This window comes from Arachis stenosperma, chromosome 3, assembly GCF_014773155.1.
Source record: "Arachis stenosperma cultivar V10309 chromosome 3, arast.V10309.gnm1.PFL2, whole genome shotgun sequence".
Classification (NCBI taxonomy): Eukaryota; Viridiplantae; Streptophyta; class Magnoliopsida; order Fabales; family Fabaceae; genus Arachis; species Arachis stenosperma.
In genome coordinates this window covers 36,419,482-36,443,315 of record NC_080379.1, presented here as the reverse complement: position 1 = coordinate 36,443,315, position 23,834 = coordinate 36,419,482, and the positions used below count along the sequence as shown (strand labels likewise).

The 23,834-nt window shown below is 33.7% G+C and overlaps 1 protein-coding gene across 1 annotated transcript; it reads right to left on the bottom strand.

Moving 5' to 3' along the window:
* Nucleotides 1–12,365: 12,365 nt before the first annotated feature.
* Nucleotides 12,366–22,776, bottom strand: LOC130965902 (uncharacterized). The gene is made up of 5 exons (XM_057890661.1): nucleotides 22,487–22,776; nucleotides 17,719–17,755; nucleotides 16,758–16,994; nucleotides 16,618–16,665; nucleotides 12,366–12,620 (listed from the first exon to the last, which is right to left on the bottom strand). Exons 1-5 carry the CDS (start codon nucleotides 22,774–22,776, stop codon nucleotides 12,366–12,368), a joined length of 867 nt encoding a protein of 288 aa, XP_057746644.1.
* Nucleotides 22,777–23,834: the final 1,058 nt, after the last annotated feature.

The window sequence follows — 23,834 nt, the reverse complement described above, 5'->3', positions numbered from 1 at the left end:
ATTAAGGAAGAACAGCAGAATCAAAACTGCATGCTCTGCAAATTGCTGAAGGAACAAGAGGAGCAGGGGCGTGAGCTACAGGAGCTGAAGCGCCAGAAGCTCTCCCTTGAAGGGTCAAACACCCCACAAGTTGAGGGAGCATCCACTTCTCAAAATCAAGGTTGTTGAGTCCTAACTCTGTGATAACCTTTATCATTAGGAATCTATTTTAGAGTCATTTAAATTTCTGTTTTTAATTTTCTGTTTTCTATTACTATTGGTCTTATCTTATATTTATTTTTGAGTCTTATTCTTATTCCATGATTAATAAAATTTAAAGTTCATGTCTTAAAGCTATGAATGTCCTATGAATCCATCACCTCTCTTAAATGAAAAATGCTTTAATCACAAAAGAACAAGAAGTACAGGATTTCGAATTCATCTTTGAAACTAGTTGAATTAGTTTGATGTGGTGACAATACTTTTTATTTTCTGAATGAATGCTTGAACAGTGCATATGTCTTTTGAATTTGTTGTTTAAAGAATGTTAAATTTGTTGTCTCTTGAAAGAATAATGGAAAAGGAGAAATGTTATTGAGGATCTGAAAAATCATCAAATTGATTCTTGAAGCAAGAAAAAGCAGTGAATACAAAAAAAAAGAGCAAGTAGAAAAAGCCAATAGCCCTTAAAACCAAAAGGCAAGGATACTAAAAAGGATCCAAGGCTTTGAGCATCAGTGGATAGGAGGGCCTAAAGGAATTAAATCCTGGCCTAAGCGGCTAAACCAAGCTGTCCCTAACCATGTGCTTGTGGCATGAAGGTGTCAAGTGAAAAGCTTGAGAATGAGCGGTTAAAGTTGTGATCCAAAGCAAAAAGAGTGTGCTTAAGAATCCTGGACACCTCTAATTGGGGACTCTAGCAAAGCTGAGTCACAATCTGAAAAGGTTCACCCAGTTATGTGTCTGTGGCATGTATGTATCCGGTGATAATACTGGAAAACAGAGTGCTTTGGGCCACGGCCAAGACTCATAAAATAGCTGTGTTCAAGAATCAACATACTTAACTAGGAGAATCAATAACACTATCTGAATTCTGAGTTCCTATAGATGCCAATCATTCTAAACTTCAAAGGATAAAGTGAGATGCCAAAACTGTTCAGAGGCAAAAAGCTACTAATCCTACTCATCTAATTGGAGCTAAGTTTCATTGATATTTTGGAGTCTATAGTATGTTCTCTTCTTTGTTTCCTACTTGATTTTCAGTTGCTTGGGGACAAGCAACAATATAAGTTTGGTGTTGTGATGAGCGGATAATTTATACGCTTTTTGGCACTGTTTTTAGTATGTTTTTAGTACATTTTAGTTAGTTTTTATTATATTTTTTTAGTTTTTAATTAAAATTCACTTTTCTGGACTTTACTATGAGTTTGTGTGTTTTTCTGTGATTTCAGGTATTTTCTGGCTGAAATTGAGGGACCTGAGCAAAAATCTGATTCAGAGGCTGAAAAAGGACTGCAGATGCTATTGGATTCTGACCTCCCTGCACTCGAAGTGAATTTTCTGGAGCTATAGAAGCCCAATTGGCGCGCTCTTAATTGCGTTGGGAAGTAGACATTCTGGGCTTTTCATCAATATATAATAGTTCATACTTTGCCTAAGAATTGATGGCCCAAACCGGCGTTCTAAATCAGCTTCAGAATTCCTGGCGTTTAAACGCCGGAACTGGCACAAAAGTTGGAGTTAAATGCCCAAACTGGCACAAAAGCTGGCGTTTAACTCCAGGAAAAGTCTCTACACATGAAAGCTTCAATGCTCAGCCCAAGCACACACCAAGTGGACCTCGGAAGTAGATTTTTACGTCATTTACTCATTCTTGTAAACCCTAGGTCACTAGTTCACTATAAATAGGACTTTTTGCTATTGTATCATCATCTCATGACACATTACACGTTTCATATTGTATCTTCTACGGCATGAGTCTCTAAACCCTATGGTTGGGGGTGAGGAGCTCTGCTGTGTCTTGATGGATTAATGCAATTACTACTGTTTTTCATTCAATCACGCTTGCTTCTATTCTAAGATACCACTTGTTCTTCAACCTGATGAATGTGATGATCCGAGATACTCATCACCATGCTCACCTATGAACGTGTGTCTGACAACCACCTCCATTCTACCTTCGTTTGAGTGTGTATCTCTTGGATTCCTTAAGCAGAATCTTCGTGGTATAAGCTAGAACCCATTGGCAGCCATTCTTGAAAATCCAGAAAGTCTAAATCTTGTCTGTGGTATTTCGAGTAGGATTCGAGGATTGAATGACTGTGACGAGCTTCAAACTCGCGAGTGTTGGGCGTTAGTGACAGACGCAAAAGAATCACTGGATTCTATTCCGACATGATCGAGAACCGACAGATGATTAGCCGTGCGGTGACAGCGTGTGATGAACATTTTCACTGAGAGGATGGGAGGTAGCCATTGACAACGGTGAAACCCAACATACAGCTTGCCATGGAAGTAGCCTTGCGTGCATGAAGAAGAAGACAGTAGGAAAGTAGAGATTCAAAAGATATAGCATCTCCAAAACCTCAACCTGTTCTCCATTACTGCAAAACAAGTATTTATTTAATGTTCTTTTAATTTTTACAATTAAATCTGAGAATTATTGATATCCTGACTAAGAGTTACAAGATAACCATAGCTTGCTTCAAGCCGACAATCTCCGTGGGATCGACCCTTACTCACGTAAGGTATTACTTGGACGACCCAGTGCACTTGCTGGTTAGTTGTGCGGAATTGCAAAAGTGTGATTGTGATTTCGTGCACCAATCTTGTTTCAAGCTAATATGGCATTCAAAGTGTCTACTTCAAGAACTCCTTTCTTCTGAGCTATCCCATTATTCATAGGGTTTCTCTCAGAAGTATACATGAATTGGTTGTTTGCAACCATCTCAATGAGTTCCCTTGCTTCTGCAGGTATTTTCTTCAAGTGAAGTGATTCACCTGCAGAGTTGTCCAATGGTATTTTGGACATCTCTGAGAGACCATCATAGAAGATGCCTATGATAGACCATCTGAGAGTATGTCAGAAGGACATCTCCTGATCAGTTGCTTGTATCTTTCCCAAGCTTCATAGAGGGATTCACCTTCTTTTGTCTGAAGGTTTGAACTTCCACTCTGATTTTGCTCATCTTCTGTGGTGGAAATAACTTGGCCAAGAAAGCATTGACCAATTTTTTCCAAGAGTCTAGGCTTTCCTTAGGATGAGAGTCCAACCATATCATAGCTTTGTCCCTAACCGCAAAGGGAAAGAGCATAAGTCTGTAGACCTCAGGATTCACTCCATTGGTCTTAACAGTATCACAGATTTATAAAAATTTAGCTAGAAACTGATGTGGATCTTCCAGTGGAAATCCATAAAATTTGTAATTTTGTTGCATTATAGAGACTAATTGAGGCTTAAGCTCAAAGTTGTTTACTCTAATGGCAGGTATGGAGATACTTCTTCCATAGAAATAAGAAGTTGGTATGGTGTAGTCACCAAGAACCTTTTTTGCATCTCCTTCGTTATTAAGCTCGGCTGCCATGTTTTCAGCTTTTTGTTCGAAAATCTCTGTGAGGTTTCTTCCAGAGTGTTGTACTTTAGCTTGTTGTAAACGCCTCCTTAGAGTCCTCTCAGGTTCAGGATCAAAATTTAAGAGAGATCCTTTATTCCTGTTCCTGCTCATAAACAAGAAAAGAAAATAAGAAAGAAGAAGAATGGGAGCTCTATGTTCAAGAACAGAGGACTCCCATTGAGATGTGAAGAAGAAAGAAAAGAAGAATGAAGATAGAGAGAAGAGAAGAAGAATTCGAATAATAGGGAAGAAGAATTCGAAAATTATAAGTAAAAAGAGAAAATATTTTTGTTTTTATTTTTATTTATTAATGAAATTCGAAAATTAAAGCTAAATAACTAAAAAGATTTGAAAATTAAATGATGAATTTTGAAAAAGAAGAGAGAAAAATAAAGAAGATATTTTCAAAAATTAAAAGATAGAAGAATTAGTTAGGAAGTTTTGAAAAAGAAGAAAGAGAAAACAAGTAACTAATTAAGAAAGGTTTGAAATTAAGATAAGATAGAAAATTAGAAAAGATTTGAATTTAAAATTAGAAAAGATAAGATAGAAATTGAAAAGATTTGAAAAAGATTTGATTTTAAAATTTGAAATTAGAAAAGATAAGATAAGAATTTGAAAAGATTTGAAAACGATTTAAAAGAGATAAGATTTGAAATTTTAAATTTTAAATTTTGAAATTGAATTTTAAAATTTGAATTTGAAATAAGATAAGATAAGATTTTTGAATTTTAAAGAAAGATAAAAAGATAAGATAGTAATTTGAAAAAGATTTGATTTTTTTGAAAAGATTTGATTTTGAAAAGATTTGAATTTGAAACTTAAAAACTAAGATAAGATAACATACTAATTTTGAAATTAAAATTTGAAATCTTTTTTATATTTTCGAAAATTAAGATTAAAAAGATAGAAAAGATATTTTTTATTTTTATTTTTATTTTTTTGAATTAATGAAGAAAGAGAAAAACAACTAAATGACACCAAACTTAAACTTTCTAGATCTAAAACACAAGGTTTTCAAAAATTTTAAAGAAAAACACCTAAAGACACCAAACTTAAAAATTTTAAAGATCAAAATAAGAAGAAAAACAAGAACAACTTGAAGACCAAGAAGAACACAAAGAACAAGTTTTCAAAAATTTAAAGAAATAAAGAACACACACAAGATACCAAACATAAGATTTGACACAAGACTCAAACAAAAGACACTAATTTTGAAATTTGTTGGAAAAAGACTCAAGAAAATTCAAACTCTAACAAGAACAAGAACAAAAGACTCAAACAAAAAGATAAAGATTATAAAGAAAACAAAGATTTTTGAAATTTTTAATTTTTTCGAAAAAGACAATAAAAGACTCAAACAAAATTAAAGACAATACCTAATCTAAGCAACAAAATAATTCGTTAGTTTGTTCAAACTCGAACAATCCCCGGCAACGGCACCAAAAACTTGGTGCACTGATTCTCACACTTCGTACAACTGAACCAGTAAATGTACTGGGTCGTCCAAGTAATACCTGAGGTAAGTCAGGGTCAATCCCACAAGGATTGTCGGCTTGGATCAAACAGTGGTTATCTTGTAAATCTTAGTCAGGCGGATAGAAAAGTTGAGTAGTTGTTTAAATACATAAAAGTAAAATAAAGATAACGTTACTTAGTAATTGTGAATCGAATGAAAAGAAGATGGTTAAAGCTTCAGAGATGCATTATTTTTCTGGATCAATACTTTCTTACTATTTAATCCAATTGTGAATGATTTTTTTCTATAGCAGGCTGTATGTGATCAACACCAGTTTGAGCAGCTGTTAATCTTCCTCTAGGCTGAACACCATATTTAGTGTGCATCCAGTCTGAATGAGGGTGAAGCTCCTGCAGTTCATCCCCTTGGTGATCCTACTCAAAACGCCACAGACAAGGTCGAATCTTCCGGATCAGAGAATGTTGCACCTTGATTCTAGCCTTTACCACAAAGACTCTAATCTCCCATACCTCAGCTAAACTGATGTTTCGAGAAGTCCCCAACGAAGTCGTGGATTAGCTGTCTAAGAGACGTATCCTCAAGCTAGTGGTTCATTGATATCCGATGAAAGACGCTCGCTGAACCCATGTAGAATAGAGATAACTTTTGATGGTTCAACTCATTCATAAGGTTGAAGAACGAAGATACATCTTAGGAGAGAATCAAACACGAATTGAAAGAGAATAGTAGTGCTTTTATTAATTCATAAAACTCAGCAGAGCTCCTAACCTTAATCTAGGAGGTTTAGAGACTCATGCCGATAGAGGAAATACAAAGTGAAATGTAGAGTGGGAAAGAGTCCTTTTGACAAGGGTGAACTCTTGTCTATATATACTAATCTAATAACTAAGGATTACAGAAATATGAAAGGCTTATGCTTGTAGTGCGAAAATCCACTTTCGGGGCCCACTTGGTGAGTGTTTGGGATGAGCTTTAGTGTATCCCACGTGCTAGGACTCCCTAGGGGCATTTAACACTGACTAGGGGCCCCCTTTTGGGCGTTAGACGCTGGCCACCTCTCTGTGGACATTGGACGTCGGGATTGGGGTAGATGTCTGATGTTGAACGCCAGTTTTGGGCCTTCATCTCTAAAAAAAGGTATAGACTATTATATATTTCTGGAAAGTCCTGGATGTTATCTTTCCAAAGCCGTTGAGAGCGTATAATTTGGACTTGTGTAGCTTCAGAAAAGCTCCTTTGAGTGCACGGAGGTCAGATCGTAACAGCATCTGCAGTGCTTTCTCTGCCTCCAAATCAGACTTTTGCTCCAGCTCCTCAATTTCAGCTAAAAAATACCTAAAATTTCATAAAAACACACAAACTCATAGTAGAATCCAAAAATATGAATTTTACACTAAAACCTATGAAAATAAAATAAAACTTAAACAAAACATGCTAAAAACTATATGAAAATGATGTCAAAAAGCGTATAAAATATCCGCTCATCATCTCCCTTCCATGTGTGAAGGTTGAGAGCTATCTAAAACATTGTCAAGTGGCTCCTCCTCAAGAACTTCATGTATTAATGGATCAAGTCAATCTTCATGCAATTCTCTTAAACACCATGTGCTCATTATGAACTCTCAAGGTTATCTCTCCTTTGTGCACATCAATTAGTGATCTCCCAGTAGCAAGGAATAGCCTTCCCAAGATTATAGAAGCATTGGTGTCCTCTTTCATGTCAAGAATAATAAAGTCAGTAGGGAAGATGAGTTTTTCCACTTTAACCAACAAGTTTTCAACGACTTCGTGTGGAAATTTGATGGAACGATCAGCAAGTTGGAGTGAGATTCTTGTGGGTTTGACGTCCTCAATTTGCATCTTTTTCATTAGAGAGAAAGATGCATCAATTAAATGCTAGCTCCCAAGTCATAGAGAGCTCTTTCAATAATGATTTCACCAATTGTGCAAGGTATGAGAAAACTCCCAAGATCTTTTAATTTCTGGGGCAAATTCTTTTGTATTATTGCACTACATTCTTTTGTGAGAACCACCATTTCATCTTCTTTCTGATTTCTCTTCTTTGCCATTAACTCGTTCATAAATTTAGCATAAAATGGCATTTGTTCGATGGCCTCAACAAAAGAAATATTGATTTATAACTTTCTAAAAACTTCTAAGAACTTAAAGAATTTCTTGTCCTTGGTTTCCTTTTGTAGCCTTTGAAAAAATAGGATTCTAGGCTTGTATTCTTGTACTTTTGGCTTCTCGGGAGCTTTTCTTGTGGAGTTGGAATTAGAAAGACAAGGACATGTGTTTCCTCATGATGGGCTTCCTCCATGTCTTCCTCAATTTACTTGTCACTATTGGTGGCTTCTTTACCTACCACATTTTCACTTCTCAAGTTAATGACCTTGCATTCTTCTCTTGAGTTTAGAATGGTGTCACTAAAAAAAGAAGTTGTGGATTTCTCAGCAAATTATTTAGCAAGTTGGCCCACTTTCACTTCTAAATTTTGGATGGAAGCTTTTTTATTTTTGAATTTAGCTCTAGTTTTTTTGCATGAAGCTGGAGGTTTGTTGGATGAATGTGGAGGTGTGTTGAATGAGTTTTTCTAAGAAATTCTCTAGCAGGGTGGTCTTTTGTGGGTTTTGAGAGGAATGCGTAGGAGGTGTTTGTATTTGGTGAGAATTATTGAAGTTGTTGAAGTTACTGGTTCTTTGATTTTGATTTTTCCATTCAAAGTTAGGGTGGTTCTGCCATCTAAGTCTTAGAGAATGGGTCATTGTGTAGCCTAGAAGAGTTTTCCATATAATTTACTTGTTCAACATAGGGTTGATCATGATTAAGTGACTCAGAAACTTTACTTTGATGGACTTCTCCTCCCATGTTATCGGTGATACCCTGTGTTCCCACTACGAAGACTTGCATGTGTCCAAGTTGTTTAGTGAGTGTACTGATTTACAAAGACATAGTCTTGTTTTCTGCTAGAATAGTATCCAATGTGTCTAACTCCATCACTACTCTCTTCATGGCTCTTTCAAAGGAATACAAATATTGATTGTTGGCCACTATCTCAATTAATTCCAAGGCTTCTTCAGTTGTCTTCATGCACAAAGATTCTCTAGATGAGGAGTCTAATAAATTCTTTGAAGTAAGAGTGATCCCATCATAAAAAATCTGGAGTTGCACCCAATTAGCAAACACATCCAGGAACACTTTCTCAACATCTCTTTATACCTCTCCCAAGCTTCATAAAGAGATTCTCTATCTTTCTGCACGAAAATCTGAATGTCATGTCTCAACTTTGCCAACCTCTACGGTGGGAAAAATTTGGTCAAGAACTTATTGACCAAATCATTCCATGTTGCTATGCTCTCCTTTGGTTGAGTTTTCAACCACTGCTTGGCTCGATCCCTTACAATGAATGGGAACAACTCCATTTGATACGTTTCAGCAGAGACACTATTAGATTTGACTGTGTCACAAATCTGCAAGAACCAAGAAACTGGAGATGAACAAATTAGGATCTTCTTGAGGGCTCCCATTGAATTGGCAATTTTATTGCAATAAGGTGATGACTTGAGGTTCAATTCAAAGTTGTTTTCCTCTATAGCGGGTGCCACAATACTACTCCCACAATTCCCAGAAGTGGGCTTGGTGAAGACCCTAAAGTCCTCCTAGAATTGGTTTTAGGATTGTTGTTGTTATTGTCTGCCATGTTGCTCTCTAAGTCTTCTTCAATTTCTTCTACAACACTCTTGTTTTTAGCTTCCTTTCTCAATCACCAGAGGGTTAGTTCAATTTCAGGATCAAACTAGAGAGGCTCTTGTTCTTTGTTATCCTGCATAAACACTAACACACCAAGAAAAAAAGGGAACTCCGTACGTCAACATGAAGGGAATTCTCTACGTCAACGTGAAGGAAATTTCCAGTGAGGTAAATATCAAAAAGAAGAAAAAGGTCTAATATAGGTAATCAATTAACTGATTTATTGTTAATCTTAAATAATCCCTAACAACAGCGCCAAAAACATGATGCAAATTTTTTCAACACCACAACTTGGCAAATGCATCGAATTGTATCAAGTAATACCACAGTGAGTAGATTATCATTCCCATGAGGATTAACGGACTAAGCAAGCAATGGTTAATTGATAATTCTAGTCAGACATTAAAAACATGAATTGTGATGAATTAAATACTAAAACAACAATATAAATAAAGGTAGCAGTGAATGAGTAGAGAAAGTGATATAAGTAAAACGTTAAGGTTTAAGAGATGCTGAGACTTTCAAGATAAACACTTTTCACTTTCTACCTTAATTATGCAAAGATGTATTTTATGGTGAATCTTAGTTAACCAAATCCCAATTCCTTGGTGATTCAATTTCTCTTTAACCTAATTAATTACTAATTTCTTAGTCAATTATTTAAGAAAAGAGATTAAGCCAGTTCACTAATTCAAAAACCACACAATTCTTAACCCTTAACCCTAGTTGATTTGATGTCACTTATCAAGCTAGTTTCAAAACTCAGAGAATCATGAGAAGAATTTTTCAAGCTTATTCTAATAAACAACTTTTTCAAAATGAATATAGAATTCTATTCAAATTTAAACTATTTTTCAATATATTCAAATCCATATGATGAAGAACAAAAACTTATTTCTTAAGAAAACATCAATGCATAAATCAAGAATAGAAAAGTAATAACATTAATCTATAAGAATCAACAGAGCTCCTAATTTTAACAAAAGAGATTAGTTGCTCATGATGTGCTATAAACAAAATCAATAATTGAAAAACGGCCAAAAGTCCCGAACAAGTGTTTTCAGGAACCTTTTATACTAAATCCTAAAAAAAAAATCTAGAATTGAAATTCAAACTTCATTAAAACAAAATCAAATCAATTCTTCCTCAATTAGTCTTCAATTCTCCTTGTAATTCCTGTTCAAAACTTAGTGGTTCACTTCTTCAGTATCATGGGTTTGTCACTTGGTGATTGGATTTGTCAATTTGTGATTGGGCTTGTGGATATGGGCAGGTGGCACGCCACCAAAAATTTCAACCCTGGGACATTTTGTCTTGGCGTGTGGCATGCCCAAGCCTAGCGTGTTTCACGCCAACTTTTAGCTTGGAGGAGTCTTCGAAGGCGTGTGGCACGCCCTTTACTAGCGTGTTGCACACCACCCTGAAGCTAGTCCCTAGGAGTGTTCTTCTTAGGCGTGTGGTGCACCCAGCATTAGCATATTACACACCTTTTATTCATGTCTTAGAGGAGGCTTCGAAGGCGTATAGGAATGGCACACCCTTTAAGATTGGCGTGTGACATGCCACCAAATTTCAATCCTTGAGAGTGTGCAACCTTGGCGTGTGGCACGCCCAGCATTGGCCTGTTGCACGCCATCACAAAGTTAGCCCCTGAAAGTGTCCTTCTTGGGCGTGTGGCATGCCCATCATCGGTGTGTTGCATGCCCACTTTTGGCTTGGACCTGGGATTGCTCTTCCCTAGTGTGTGCCATGCCCTTCACTGACATGTTGCATGCTCCTTCTAGCCTTGATTTTGGGAGTCTCTGGAAAGTTGGTCCAGCATGCCACACCCTTGTATTGGCGTTGCATTCCACCTTCTCTGTTTTAGGTATGAGGGCGTGTTGCACGCCTTTCTTTGGTGTGTTGCACGCCCACTTCTTGTCCTCCTAGGAAGTGCTTTTCTTTCATAATTCTCTTTGCTTATGCTTTGCTTCTCTTTAAGAAAAAGTACCAAGAAATAAGGCACAAAAGCATATAATTATTAAAAAAAAGTTATCAATTCTCTTTAAGAAGTGCCAAGGAAAAGTACTAAAGATGCTCATGCATCAACCAATCAACGACTGATTTTGTTAGCGACTGATATTGTTTAGTTATAGTTTGGTGGCCTTGGTTAAAAATCGATTCCTAATAGTCATCTATTTTTTAATTTAGCATCCAAGGATATGGCGACCACCAAAATCAATCACTAAATCAGTCGATAAATCTATCGCTATTTCGGAAAATTCTTGTAGTTCACCAATTCTTCCAAATCTTGATCAGTTCTCCCTGTTCTATTAGCCTCATCGCCCTCTTTTGGATCATAGTTAATGAATTAGATCTGTTAAAAGGAAGTAAAGAATTTGATAAAAGCACACAAAAGAGAAAGTTCAGAATGACCAAATTATGATTTTTTTTCCTCAAAGAAATGTAACTCCAAATCAAACTCCAGTGAAAATCCTAGCAAAGCACTAGAAAATCTTAGATGGGAACTCCACTTAGCGGTCTCATGTGTGATGTTTTTTATTTCATTAGTTTAATAAATATTTAATTAAGTAATAAAGTAAAAAGAAAGTTACATAGTTGTTTGAAGAGTAAACTACTAAAATAGTACCCAAAAGTTTGCATCGCTAATAAAACAAATCCCAAAAGATGCCAACAACAAATAAGCCCTCAAAAGATTCAAAAAGACAACAAAAAGAACTAGATATTAAATATGTATTTTAAAAAATAACTTTAAAGATCAAATTTTGATGCAAATTTTTACAATTATGATTAGAAAAATAAAATATTTTCATTCTTAAATTTGATAATTTTTTGTCAAGTGAAATTCTTTTTAAAAAAATTATTATAAATGACCACATTTTTTGAAAAAAAAAACTAGAGATCAAATTTTGTTTCCAATTTTTTTATGCACCTTCTAAATATTTATTCAAATGCTACCACAGAAATTTAGATTTAATAGATAAACCATTTGCTAAATATGATTTTTTTTGTTACTTACGAAAAATATAATATTTATGAATTCTTTTTGTTGTATTTTCAAATCATTCAAGAGTTGTTTTGTTGATAATATTTTTCAGGAACTATTTTAGTAGTGGCTAAATCATTTGAATACTGAATTGGTAGTTAACCCTTGTTTAAAAGTAACAATTTGATGGAAGTTAGTTTAATGAAAAACAAATCAGCAAAATTCTTCTTCTTCACTCACCATCAAGAAAAGAATTGATGAAAGAAAAATAAGAAAGCAAAATAATAGATAAAGTAAATTCTTCGTATTAATACTTACCCATAAATTAACGTTAGTAATTCTGTCTATGTCTATTTGTGAGAATCATGAATTTCAAAATCCTTTTAACATGTAGTTCTATAGTGTATACTAAAAAGTATTAAAGTTACATATTATATACAAAAGTGAGAGTTTTATACCTTTTTTAAAGAAGAAAAATCCTACATTGGATCTAGCTTTCTTTTAAACCTGGTTCACATACATTTCACACATCCAAATCACAGAAACCAAGCTAACTTTAACCAAATCCTAAACATTTGTTTCGTTTAGGTTGATTATCACTAGGATTTTGGGTAAGTTGTTCGTTTGTCTCCCCTTTGGTAGTGGGCTTCTCCATGGCATTTAGAAACTTGCGCATGTGCTTGAGGTATTCGGGATAAGCTTCAAGGTCACAATGTCCCCCACCCTTAACCCACAAAGGTTCATATTTTTCCTTACAATTTTCCCATAATTGCTTTCCATGGGTGCAATCAACGACTTCATCACTAGTTCCCTGTGTTTAATACATAAGCACACAAACAAGACTACCATTAGTAACATGACTTTAAACAAATTTATCAAAGATTGAAATATCCCACATTAACAAATATCCATATGTCGTATTGTATGGGGTTATCATCAATTCACAAACAGTTGCAAAATAAAAAAACTAAATCCACAATAATATTTTGATTGTGCTACTTATACTAGAAGGCTAATATTTGAAATAGATATTTTTTATTTTTTATATTTGGGTAATAAAATATAGGTATACACTTATAGTCTTTTAAATCTAAGCATCGCTTATATTGTTGCATTCTAACTATGGATATTACAGTAAAAAAACAAAATCATAATTCCCAACTCTATTAATTATTTGGACTTTCCTCCATTACTGCTTAGAAAAGGAACTAAATATTTGTAAAACGTATACTCTATTAGAATAATTGAGATTTTACAAAATCAAAATTAATATAGAAAAATCTTAAGAAAAAATCTTTTGGAAAAATGACACATTTTATTCCTATGCTAAAATTGACTCAAAGTTGTTGCAAAATAATAGAAGTATCAATTTATAGACCAAATATAACAATTAAAAATGAATAAGAATCCACATTAATGTTAGTGCGATTAGTGGATAACTCATATAGCAGAGAGAGGAAGCTAGTTGCCAGCTGGCATGTCAAGTTAGTTAGACGTTAAAGAGAAGAATTAGTTAGTTAGATACATGTGTAAGAAGTTAGTTAAACTTGAGCTCATTGTAAAGTAGTATTTAATGGTAGATTGTATCACAAAAAACTAAGATTTATCACTCTGAACTTGAAACTCAATGAAACTCTATCCCCTGTAGCTATTCTCTCACCCTCACTCTCATTTTCTGTGTCAACTAAGAACATATTTTATAATTTTAACATGGTATGATGAGCATGTATTTGCCGAGATCTATAAGTACTTTACATAAGAAATGATAAATTTGAGTTTTTTTAGTTCTAATTCTTGTGGTTTAAGCTCAATTTTGTTGAATACACAAAGAAAAGAACAATGAACCAAGAGTTCTCCATGGCATGCTCCAAAAATTCACAAAGATGAAGGCACAAATTTCATCATTTGAAGCTCTCCCAAAAGCAAACCAAAATTTGTACTAAGATCTTTCAATTACTATTTCTTGCACCCTAACGAGAATCCAGGTACAATGTTAACAACAATTGCTTTCTTAACTCATAAGTATCACTCTAGGGGCAAGATCTGCTTGCATTTCCATCAAGTTAAAAAACAAGCTAAAATTTACCTATGGATCATTACCGAAAGTAGACGAGAATTATATCACATTCAGTGCTTGGGATAGATGCAACACCCTTATGCTTTCTCGGCTACATGCCTCACTAAATCAAGAAATCTTGTGAAATGTGTCGTTGTATGATAATGCATGTGATTAGTGGGAGGAGATGGGCAAAAGATATTTTGAACAAGATGTATTTAGAGTTACTGAATTATAGAAAGAAATATTCTTGATGAGATAAAGAGAGATGTCAATTACATCTTATTTTACAAAACTGAGTTTGGGAAGAAATTGAAGAGTTTAGACTGATCCCAGCATGTGATTGCTTTGTCCAATGTTCTTGCAGACTTGGAGTTGTTAGAGAATACAGGAAGCAAAAAACGTCGTATACATTCTAAGGGGACTCAATGATCAATATTTCACAGTAAAATCCAAATTACCAAATAATACTGATAAAACCTCTTCCTGAAGTGGCAACACCATATTCATTGCTTCTGCAACAAGAAAGACAGTCAAGACAAGTAGGAGGGCTGAACTTAAAGGTTTTAATCAATGCAGTAGTCAATAATTTAGGAATTGGCAATAGAGATGGAGCAGTTGGGAGTTTGAACTTTGGGAATAAAGGAAGAGGCATAGATCGTGGAATATTTGGTATCTGTAGAGGACAAAATTCTCCAAAGATTTGTGCTCACTACGGAAAAATTGGGCACCTCACTGACACATGTTCCCATAAACATAGGTTCACACATGATATGGAAAGAGCCCAAAAAAACAGCAAGCATAAATAGCTTTAAGGTTGCTGAGAACAATGTTGGTTGCAACAAGATTTTAATTCAGCAAGAGGGAAGTCAAGATTTTGAGAACCTATTTTCAGAAGATCAAAAGAAGGCCTTGGTTGCATTTTTCCACCATCATGCATAGTTTCCTACTCATCCATCATGTGTATTCCAAATCCTTTCCACTTATATACACTCAAATTTTTCTAATAAGTGGATTCTGGACACAAGAGTAGCTGTTCATGTATCATTCTCTTTAACATTTTTCTAAATCCAAAGAAAGATCCCACCAGTAATTGTTAAACTGTTGAATAGTTGACAAACTATTTCAACCATATGTGGAGAAAAATAATGAGGGAACGACCTATCACACTATATTGTGACAATCAAACAACACTCCATTTTTATGTATAGACATTGGTAGCCAGGGTATTTCTTGTAGTGATATAGACATTAATTGTCATATAATGGAAGGTAAAGCTCAAAAAGGAGTGGTGAAGCTCCTTCTAATCAGGTGGTTGATGTCCTCACAAAATCACTTGATCCTAGATTGTTCTCTCTATTACACTCCAAGTTTGGTATGGTGGATTTCCAAATGCCAAGATCAAAGAGGAATGTTGATGGATAACTTAGCTGGCAAGGAGTGAAAGCTAGCTGCTAGTTGGTATGTCAAGTTAGTTAGACGTTTGAGAGAAGAATTTATTAGCCAGACACTTATGTAAGTAGTTAGACTTGATCTTAATGTAAAGTGTACACATCATTTTAGAAAACAAAGTTTGAGAAATACTCTTAAGAAATGTTGTTTAAGTTGTTATCTATCCAATGTTTAGTTTGTCATTTTAGTTTTTCCTCCAAACATAAGAAGATAAAGATTAACTCCAGTTTTAACTTTACGGACAAGACGCGAAGATTCTTTTGTTTCAAACAGACGAAATTATATAACTTGAAAATAACGAGAACAAATATCCAATCGATTTTTATTTGTTTTGTATTGCAACCCCGTATAAAATAAAATTATAAAATGATTCATAATCATTCATTTTCTAAGGCATGTCAGTTCATTTTCATCCAAAATAACGTTTTGAGGGATTGAATATAATTTTTTTTAATTTTTTATCAAAAGGGATTTATATATCTCATAATGAATCAAATAAACAGAATATTTATTCAAACAATAACGATATGTGACACACAAACCAACAAAAAATATCATGCTTAAATCGACAAATACTATATAACTTTTTGATATAAACACACTTCTTTCTATTTTTTAGCAATGAATATAAATTTAAATTTTAAAAAATAATCAATTCAAAATTTTAATAAATCTTAGTTTCCATGCTTTTAATTCAACCAAACCGCAAAATGAAATATCTCATTGACAAATAGGAATTATAAAAAATATCTCTAACAAATATCACATTAAAACCTATAAAAACTGTTTTATATATACTAAAAATCAACTACCAAATTGTCAGTCACTATATATTTGTGTATATTTAAATAAAGATGTTAATATTTACACCAAAAATCAGCCACCATATATTTATATGTGCTGTTAAACTCATTTTTAATATGTATTTTGTATTTCAACATATATTTTATACCAATGATTGGTTTAATTTAGTGGTTAATTTTTAATGTACACATAATATGATTAATATTTATATATATTAATTTATATATTTTTAACACCATCAGAATAACCAAACAAGCCCTAGTATATAACCAAACTTGCTATAAATGAATAATTAAATTTGTGTAAATAATATAATAAAAAAATTTTGTGAGATACTAAATACGTATTTTTATATGCAATGGCTAATTAGTAGCTGATTTTTAACATATATATAGTAATATAGGTATATATAAAACATATAGATACTAAAAGAAAAATAAAACAGAATTAAAGTAAAAAAAATATAGATGATATGAAAATATGTAGGTATATATACATGCAGAACTAACACTGGGCTGTTGACATGCTTTATTTTGTCTATATTCTGAAACAAAAAAAAAAATTGTTAACATAAAAGAAGAACAAAATTTCAACAAATTTTAGAATCAAAATCAAGGAATAATTAGAAAATCATACTTTGAATATGTCAAACCAAAATGTCATCTTGATAGGGTATAAGACCCTTATCCCTGAGAGGATGCCACTGTGGATAACAACAGCTCTCAAGTTTACTAACTTAGAAGCCAAGTGTACTGTGGGACCACTTCCAACTGATTGACCATACAAAATTAGTTCTTCTTCCTTAATCCCATATTGACTCTTCAAACAATCATACACTGCTTCTACGTCATAGTATGTGTTCAACTCGGTTGGCTATTATAGTTAGAGAGGTGTTCATGCAAAGATTGCCCAATTAGATAGGCCAATATAAAAGTTTGGTAAAAGATAAAGAACTCGGATGATATGAAATTTGAAAGTTAGCTTCTTTTACCTATACGACAACATTTAATTAGATATAAAAATATTTTGTGAATACAAAATTCAATCACACAATATGAAAATACATTAAAAAATATTATGCGCATAAAAAATTAACTATTAAATATTTTTATATAAATACATATGTTGTTTAATTTATTTTTAATATGTATTTTGTATTTTAACATTATATATTCATATAATGTATGTATATAATATACATATCCATTCTCATCATAATCATAAATTTTATTTATTATAAATGTAAATTTGATTGACTATATATGGTCTTAAAATTTGATTATAATTGCATATCTGATTTGATTTTATTATTTATGAAATTTATGACAAATGTAAATCTAATTTGTACTTTTTAATATTGTAAGTGGATTTCCTATGTATATGTCGAGCAACCAATAGTGGTTTATTTTGTGGTGTTCATAAAATTTATTTAATTAATAGCTTTGTACTAAAAAGTTGTCTCTTTCAAATTTTTATTTTCCTCTCTTTATCATTTCATAGGGTTATAAAAATTAATATAAACTCTTAAAAATAATCCAATGAAGTGACAAAAAGACAAAAATAAAAATTTAAGAGAGATCAATCTTATAATACTTACCTTACCTGTAGAAGCACCATATCCTGAGTAGTCATAACTGCAATTTAATCAAAACGTAGTATATTTTAGAAAAACACATAAAAAGGACTTCCCTATTATTCTTTAACTTCAAAATGATATATCTATATGAACATCATTACTTCTAGCAATAGATGTGTTATATTGTAGGGAAAAAACAACAAACAAAAGGAGCAACCATCCACTATAGGATATTATAAGAATAGACACTTTCATGCCACCTCTACAAATTTTTCATGAAATTTAATCTCATTCAATTTAACAATTGAAAATTAAATTTCATGTCATATTTATTATTTACACGAATTTAACAATTTATATTATTCAGAGTATTTGAAGTGAGAAAAGATTGTTCGAGTCTAAATTATAATAGAAAATGAAATTAGGATTTTCTTTCTGCATTAAGTTTGGATTTTTTTCTGTTTGGTTTTCTTATTTGGAATTATAATAACATTATTGATTTACTAATATCTCAACTTCCATTGATACGGTACAAATATGGTTGATCTAAATAATCATCACAACCTTGAACCATTAATTCTATCAATTTTTCTAGGTAGACAACAGAAATTGTGAATAATGGATTACATCCTATATCTACTAAACATAAAAATAATATCTAATATAATTATCTCACTGTATTTTCAATTTTATTTTTCCATTTTACCTTTTTTTTTAAATTAAATCCTGTTTTTACCTACCCTTAACGTCAACTCTGTTTTTTCACCGTATCACCTCACCACCGTCTTTTCTATCGCCGGAAACGAAGCTTTCCAACGCTGCCCTCGCCCACCGTCGCTAACCATCTAAGGAAAATCGCAGTTCTCCCGTTGCTCGGATGTCGTACCACTACCGTTGTGTCACCACCGCATAGTTGCGTCTTCTCTCCATCCTTTCACGCACTGCTGCTCTACCCATTTCGAAGCCTACGAAGTGATATCACACAGTCACCGAGCCAGAGGCCTTATTCTACCGCTGCTCCAACCCTTCACTTCTGCCCTTCCTTCCACGCTAATGCGTCGCGTCTTAATCAATTCCATCGCGTGCTGCTTGGTATGGCCCAAATAAATATCCACATCTTAGTGAAAGAATCATCCACATACATAGTAAAATAAACATCCGCCTTAGTTGATAAGAAACAATTAACAAGTTGACCAAAATACCACCCGTGCACCATGTTTAAATGGCGTAACTCAAACCCAACTTGAATTCAAGCAAAACTAAACTAAATCTAATCCAAAGCACATAACAAAAAAAAACTTGTGAAATATGTGCATGCAAAATCAAGCAAATCAAGTAAAATATCAATCGTATACCCAAATAAAAATCCACTTCAGAATGAAAAGAACTATTCGCATGCATAGTAAAATGAACATCCGACTTAGTTGATAAGAAACAAGTAACGAGACAGCAGCTGCAGAAGACACCGGAGCACGATACAATAGCTACGACGGTGGCAGAGGGTTGCGAGAGAGTGGTTGCGGCAGCTGCACGTGTAATACAATACAACGGCACTCGCGGCCGGGAACGCAACTCACGGACGGACGGGCACCTTGCAACGGCTCTCCTTCCGACAGCGGCGAAGATCTGTGTAGGCGGATCGGCGGCAACGCACAGTGAATGCGTATCGGCGGAGATCTGAACGGCATGCGATTAGCAGAAATGGAAGGACAGTGCGAAAAGACGGAAGGGGACGTCGTTTGAAAAAAAATAATTTAAAAAAAAATTCAAAATTATGATTAAATTTAATTAATTCAAAATTTAATTTTTAAAATTAAAATTAACTTTTCTTTTTTAACCTATTGTTTAAGTTGTTAAAAAAAACGTTATTCCTAATACTTTCTCTTTTTCTATTAGACATTATTTATATATAATTTTCTATCTATTTATTTTATGTTTTTCTATCTATGATAGAACCAATTCGAGAAAAATAGGAGAAAAGTCAGAGAAGAACGTGCTGCCCAAATCGCTGCAAGAATCCCAAACCTCTTTTGACTTTGGAGGATAAGGTGGACACATAACAGTTGGTGGTCGCAAATGTGGGAGGGGTATGGCATTGGGTGCATCAACACTAGCAATGCGCCTCGATTTAATGATGCTGAGATGTTAGGGGACCATATTACTACCGGTTAGCAAGACCAATAGAGGATGTGGTGCATGGAGTTAAAGGCATGCTAGCTATAACAATAAGTCGATGTAGACTCACTAGAGGTCGTAAGCGGAAATTATCCGCCTCCAACAGAGCTTCAACTCTTAGAATACAAAAGTGACTTACATGAAAAGCATGGTCAGCCAATTATAAACGTTAGGGATGTCAACGGGGTAAGGCGAGGCGGGGGAATCCTCCCTGCTTCCTATCCCCGCCTTTAGATTTGTTCTCCGTTCCCATTTTCGTTTTCTACCGTAAGAAAATATTACTCCCCATTCTCATTCGTCACAGGACTCCATTTCCCGCAAAGACCCCATTCCCTATCTCTCTAATCGTTATGACCAATTATTAATTTTCATAGTAATAGAGCTAAAATATACGTCCTATACAAAAATAGTAAGATTTTATACAAAAAGTCTAAACAACAAGATGGTGACTTCTTTCAAAATGACACAATGGAGACGCCACGGCGAGACAAAGCACAGAGCAGTGGATGAGGTGGGAGATGCGACAACAGAGAGAAGAACGAACACGATGATAGAGTTGTGGAAAGGAACACCACGAATATAGAGAACGACGCAATGAGGGTGATGGAACGGTGAGGGGTGACAATACGGCAAGACGGAAGAGTGACGAGGGAGTGGCTACAGAGAGCTTGAATAGAGTATGGACAACGCTAGGGATCTATGAATTGAAGACTCTCTCTCTCTCCCTCTCCCTCTCCCTCTCCCTCTCTCTCTATATATATATGGCATGTGAAATGACAAAAAGACATGTATGAAAAATAAACTATTAAGAATAATTATGTAAATTTATGAATTTCGGGGATTAGCAGAGACGGGATGGGGATCCCCATTCGGACCCGTGCCTGCCTCGGGGAAATTTTGTCCCCCGCTTCTATTCCCGCAAAAAAAATTTCCCACATTTAGATCTCTGTTCGAGGTAATCCTCGCAAAAATCTTCATATCTCGGAGAATTTTGCCATTCCTAATAAACGTTAATGTAGTCGCACAATGTAGAGCAGCTCTTCTTACATACTAAGAGTGTACAACTAACCCATCCAACTTCCTTTATGACCGGTGATGGTAACACACGCAAGATCTGAAATGAAGATCACCCACACGATGACAACAAATTCCTCAATGAGGACTATCTGTGAACATTATTTTAATTATGACATTACTGACAATTGATAGTTTTATTGAATTTATTTGTTTATATTATAATAAATCTTACAAATTTTTAGTTATTAATAATTAATAAATATAATAATTTTTCAGCTTTACAATAAATTCTATTATGATAAATACAACAGGTAAAGAAAAAAGAAAACCTTTATTGATCGTTAGGCTATTTCTAAGCAAAAGATAAAAATAGTCATTTTTATTATTTATAGATGCCCCTGACATCAGTATAGCTATTTTAATAGTGATTTTTTTTTTTACATTTTAGCGACAATTTTACTAACAGCCACGAGGTATCAGTAAAAATCTCAAATTTTATCAATAGGGTTATGACTTGTCACACTTTTATCATTGTCTTGATCATCTATAAAATTTATTACACGCCTTGACTATTAATCGTAAGACTATCGATAATACTTAACATTCTTATAATGGGCGAATGAGCAACACCATATTCACTAGTGCCACGAGACGAATGGGCTATCGAAATGCGAAGTCAAAAATTAATAAAAGGAGTGGGGTGGAGATAAGGGTACAGTGAAGGTGGAGTCCTGGGGCCGGAAGAGGAAGGGTGATGATGATGATGATGAGGAGGAGGAGGAGGAGAAGAGAAAAGGATGGAATGGTAGTGAAGATGATGATGATATATCAGTGAGGAAAATTGAAAAAAAAAACACTTATTGATGATATAAAATTAATGGTAAAGACAACTAAAATTAATTTTATTATTGGGATGAAGTTCAATCAAACTAAACGTTATCATTATTTTTTAAAATATTTTGAAAAATACTACCTTTTCGTTAGATTTGGATACTATAAAAAATTAATATGTTGCTTTTAAATCAATATAAAAAATATGATAGTTTGGTTTAATTATTCAAGGTACTTTTAACTCTCAACAACTAACAATTCGTCAAGATTCCAAGAACTAAAACCAAATATTATGTTATATCATAATGAAATTAAATTATTGTATAGATTAAGACATTGCTGTTAAGCCACTATAATTGGCCTAATAGTAAGGTATTAAAGTAGTATATATATATATATATATATATATATATATATATATATATATATATATATATATATATATATATATATATAATGCTAGAAACACAATTATCTTATTTACCAAATTAAAATTCATAATATTTATAACGATAAAATAAAACCATGGTTAATAAGTCTGAAACTTGATTTTAACAATTAAGGGTTTTAGCATTCTTTTACATATGAATCTATTAAAGTTTTGTTGTCCAATTTATTTCCCCTAATTCAATAATATAATGAAAATCCCCACTTCAATAATTACTTTATATATAGGTATAATATATTCATCCCTCTAGAAAATAAAACCAATTGCAAGTACAAAGAGCAACAATATTGAGATCAAGAAGAAGAAGAAAAAAGGAACCTCATAATATTAACGCGAAGTTGAGCTCTAAGGTACATGAAAAGGTCGATCATCTGACCCAAGTCAGCGGCATTGCCATGCGAGTATAGGAATGTAAACCTGGCAAAAGGGTGTTTCCAAAATATAGCAATGATCTTGTTCCCACTCTTCGTATCTAGACGATGCACTTCCACATTCTTCTCTTTGGGAAGCGGCGAGAATATGAGCTTCATCCCATCCTTCTCCTCTAACACTTTATACGTTGGTGGGGTTGGAGGGTAAAATGCAAATCTTGAAGCTACATTTCCCATTTATAGGGTTATATTATCGTAACTCCAATATGCATGTTCAATAATGTTGATTATATTTTCAAGAATATATTATCTTAGTCTCACTCTATTTGATTCTATCATCATGTGCTAATGACAAAAATGAGAAAAAATGGTGTGCCGCTTTCTTGTTTCTTTCAACGTATGTTTAATGATTCGTTTGTGGTGGGTTACAATGATGGAAATGAGTTATCTGTATTGAGATTCTAAATGGAATGCAAGTGTAAAATGTGAAAGCAAAGGAGGAAGGTAATCGAAGAAAACCAAAAAAGTAAGTATACCCGATTTAAGCGGCTTCATTGTTGGAGCTATTGTTGTGGTGGGAATAGATAGGACCATTTACCTTCATTTTCATTAATTAAAAAAATCTTAAATAAGCTTTGAATTTATATTTTAATAAATATTTTGAGTTTTGATCTTATTATTTTTTTTCTAGTCCAAATACTTTTAAAACATTTCGTTATTTTTTTTATTGGTAAGAAAACGGAGCTAATGCCTAAGATTACGCATCTACTATGTTTCAGGGTAAAATTGTCCTTTTACCATCATCAAGCAAAATCTGTCTAAGTTCTGTTGTAGGTTAATCTGTAAAATGAACTCCATGATAGATTTTCAAGTTCTTTTTCGCTAACCAGTCCCCGCGCACCAATTTTTTTCTCGATAATTGTGAACAAACTTTAATTTTCATTTTCTTTCTTTAAATGTTGCTATTGCTCTAGCTATATTATCCGGATGTACCTTTAGCTTATTTTCCTGATTTATCACTTATCCAACAGTTTCGAAATCAGCTTCAACAATAACTCTTTTAAAGCTCAAGTCTCAAACTATCTTTAAACCATGCAAAACACCCCAATGTTCTTGGAAGGCGTTACACCTTCCCATATTAACCATATATCATGCTATCCATCTTCCATCTTTAGTTCTAAAAAGGCCGCCGTACCCTGCTGCTTCCATATCTTCTGTCACTGATCCATCTGTATTTAGTTTGATCCATTCTTTTGGTGGGCACTTCCATTTAATATTTGCCTCCCTTCTTTTTG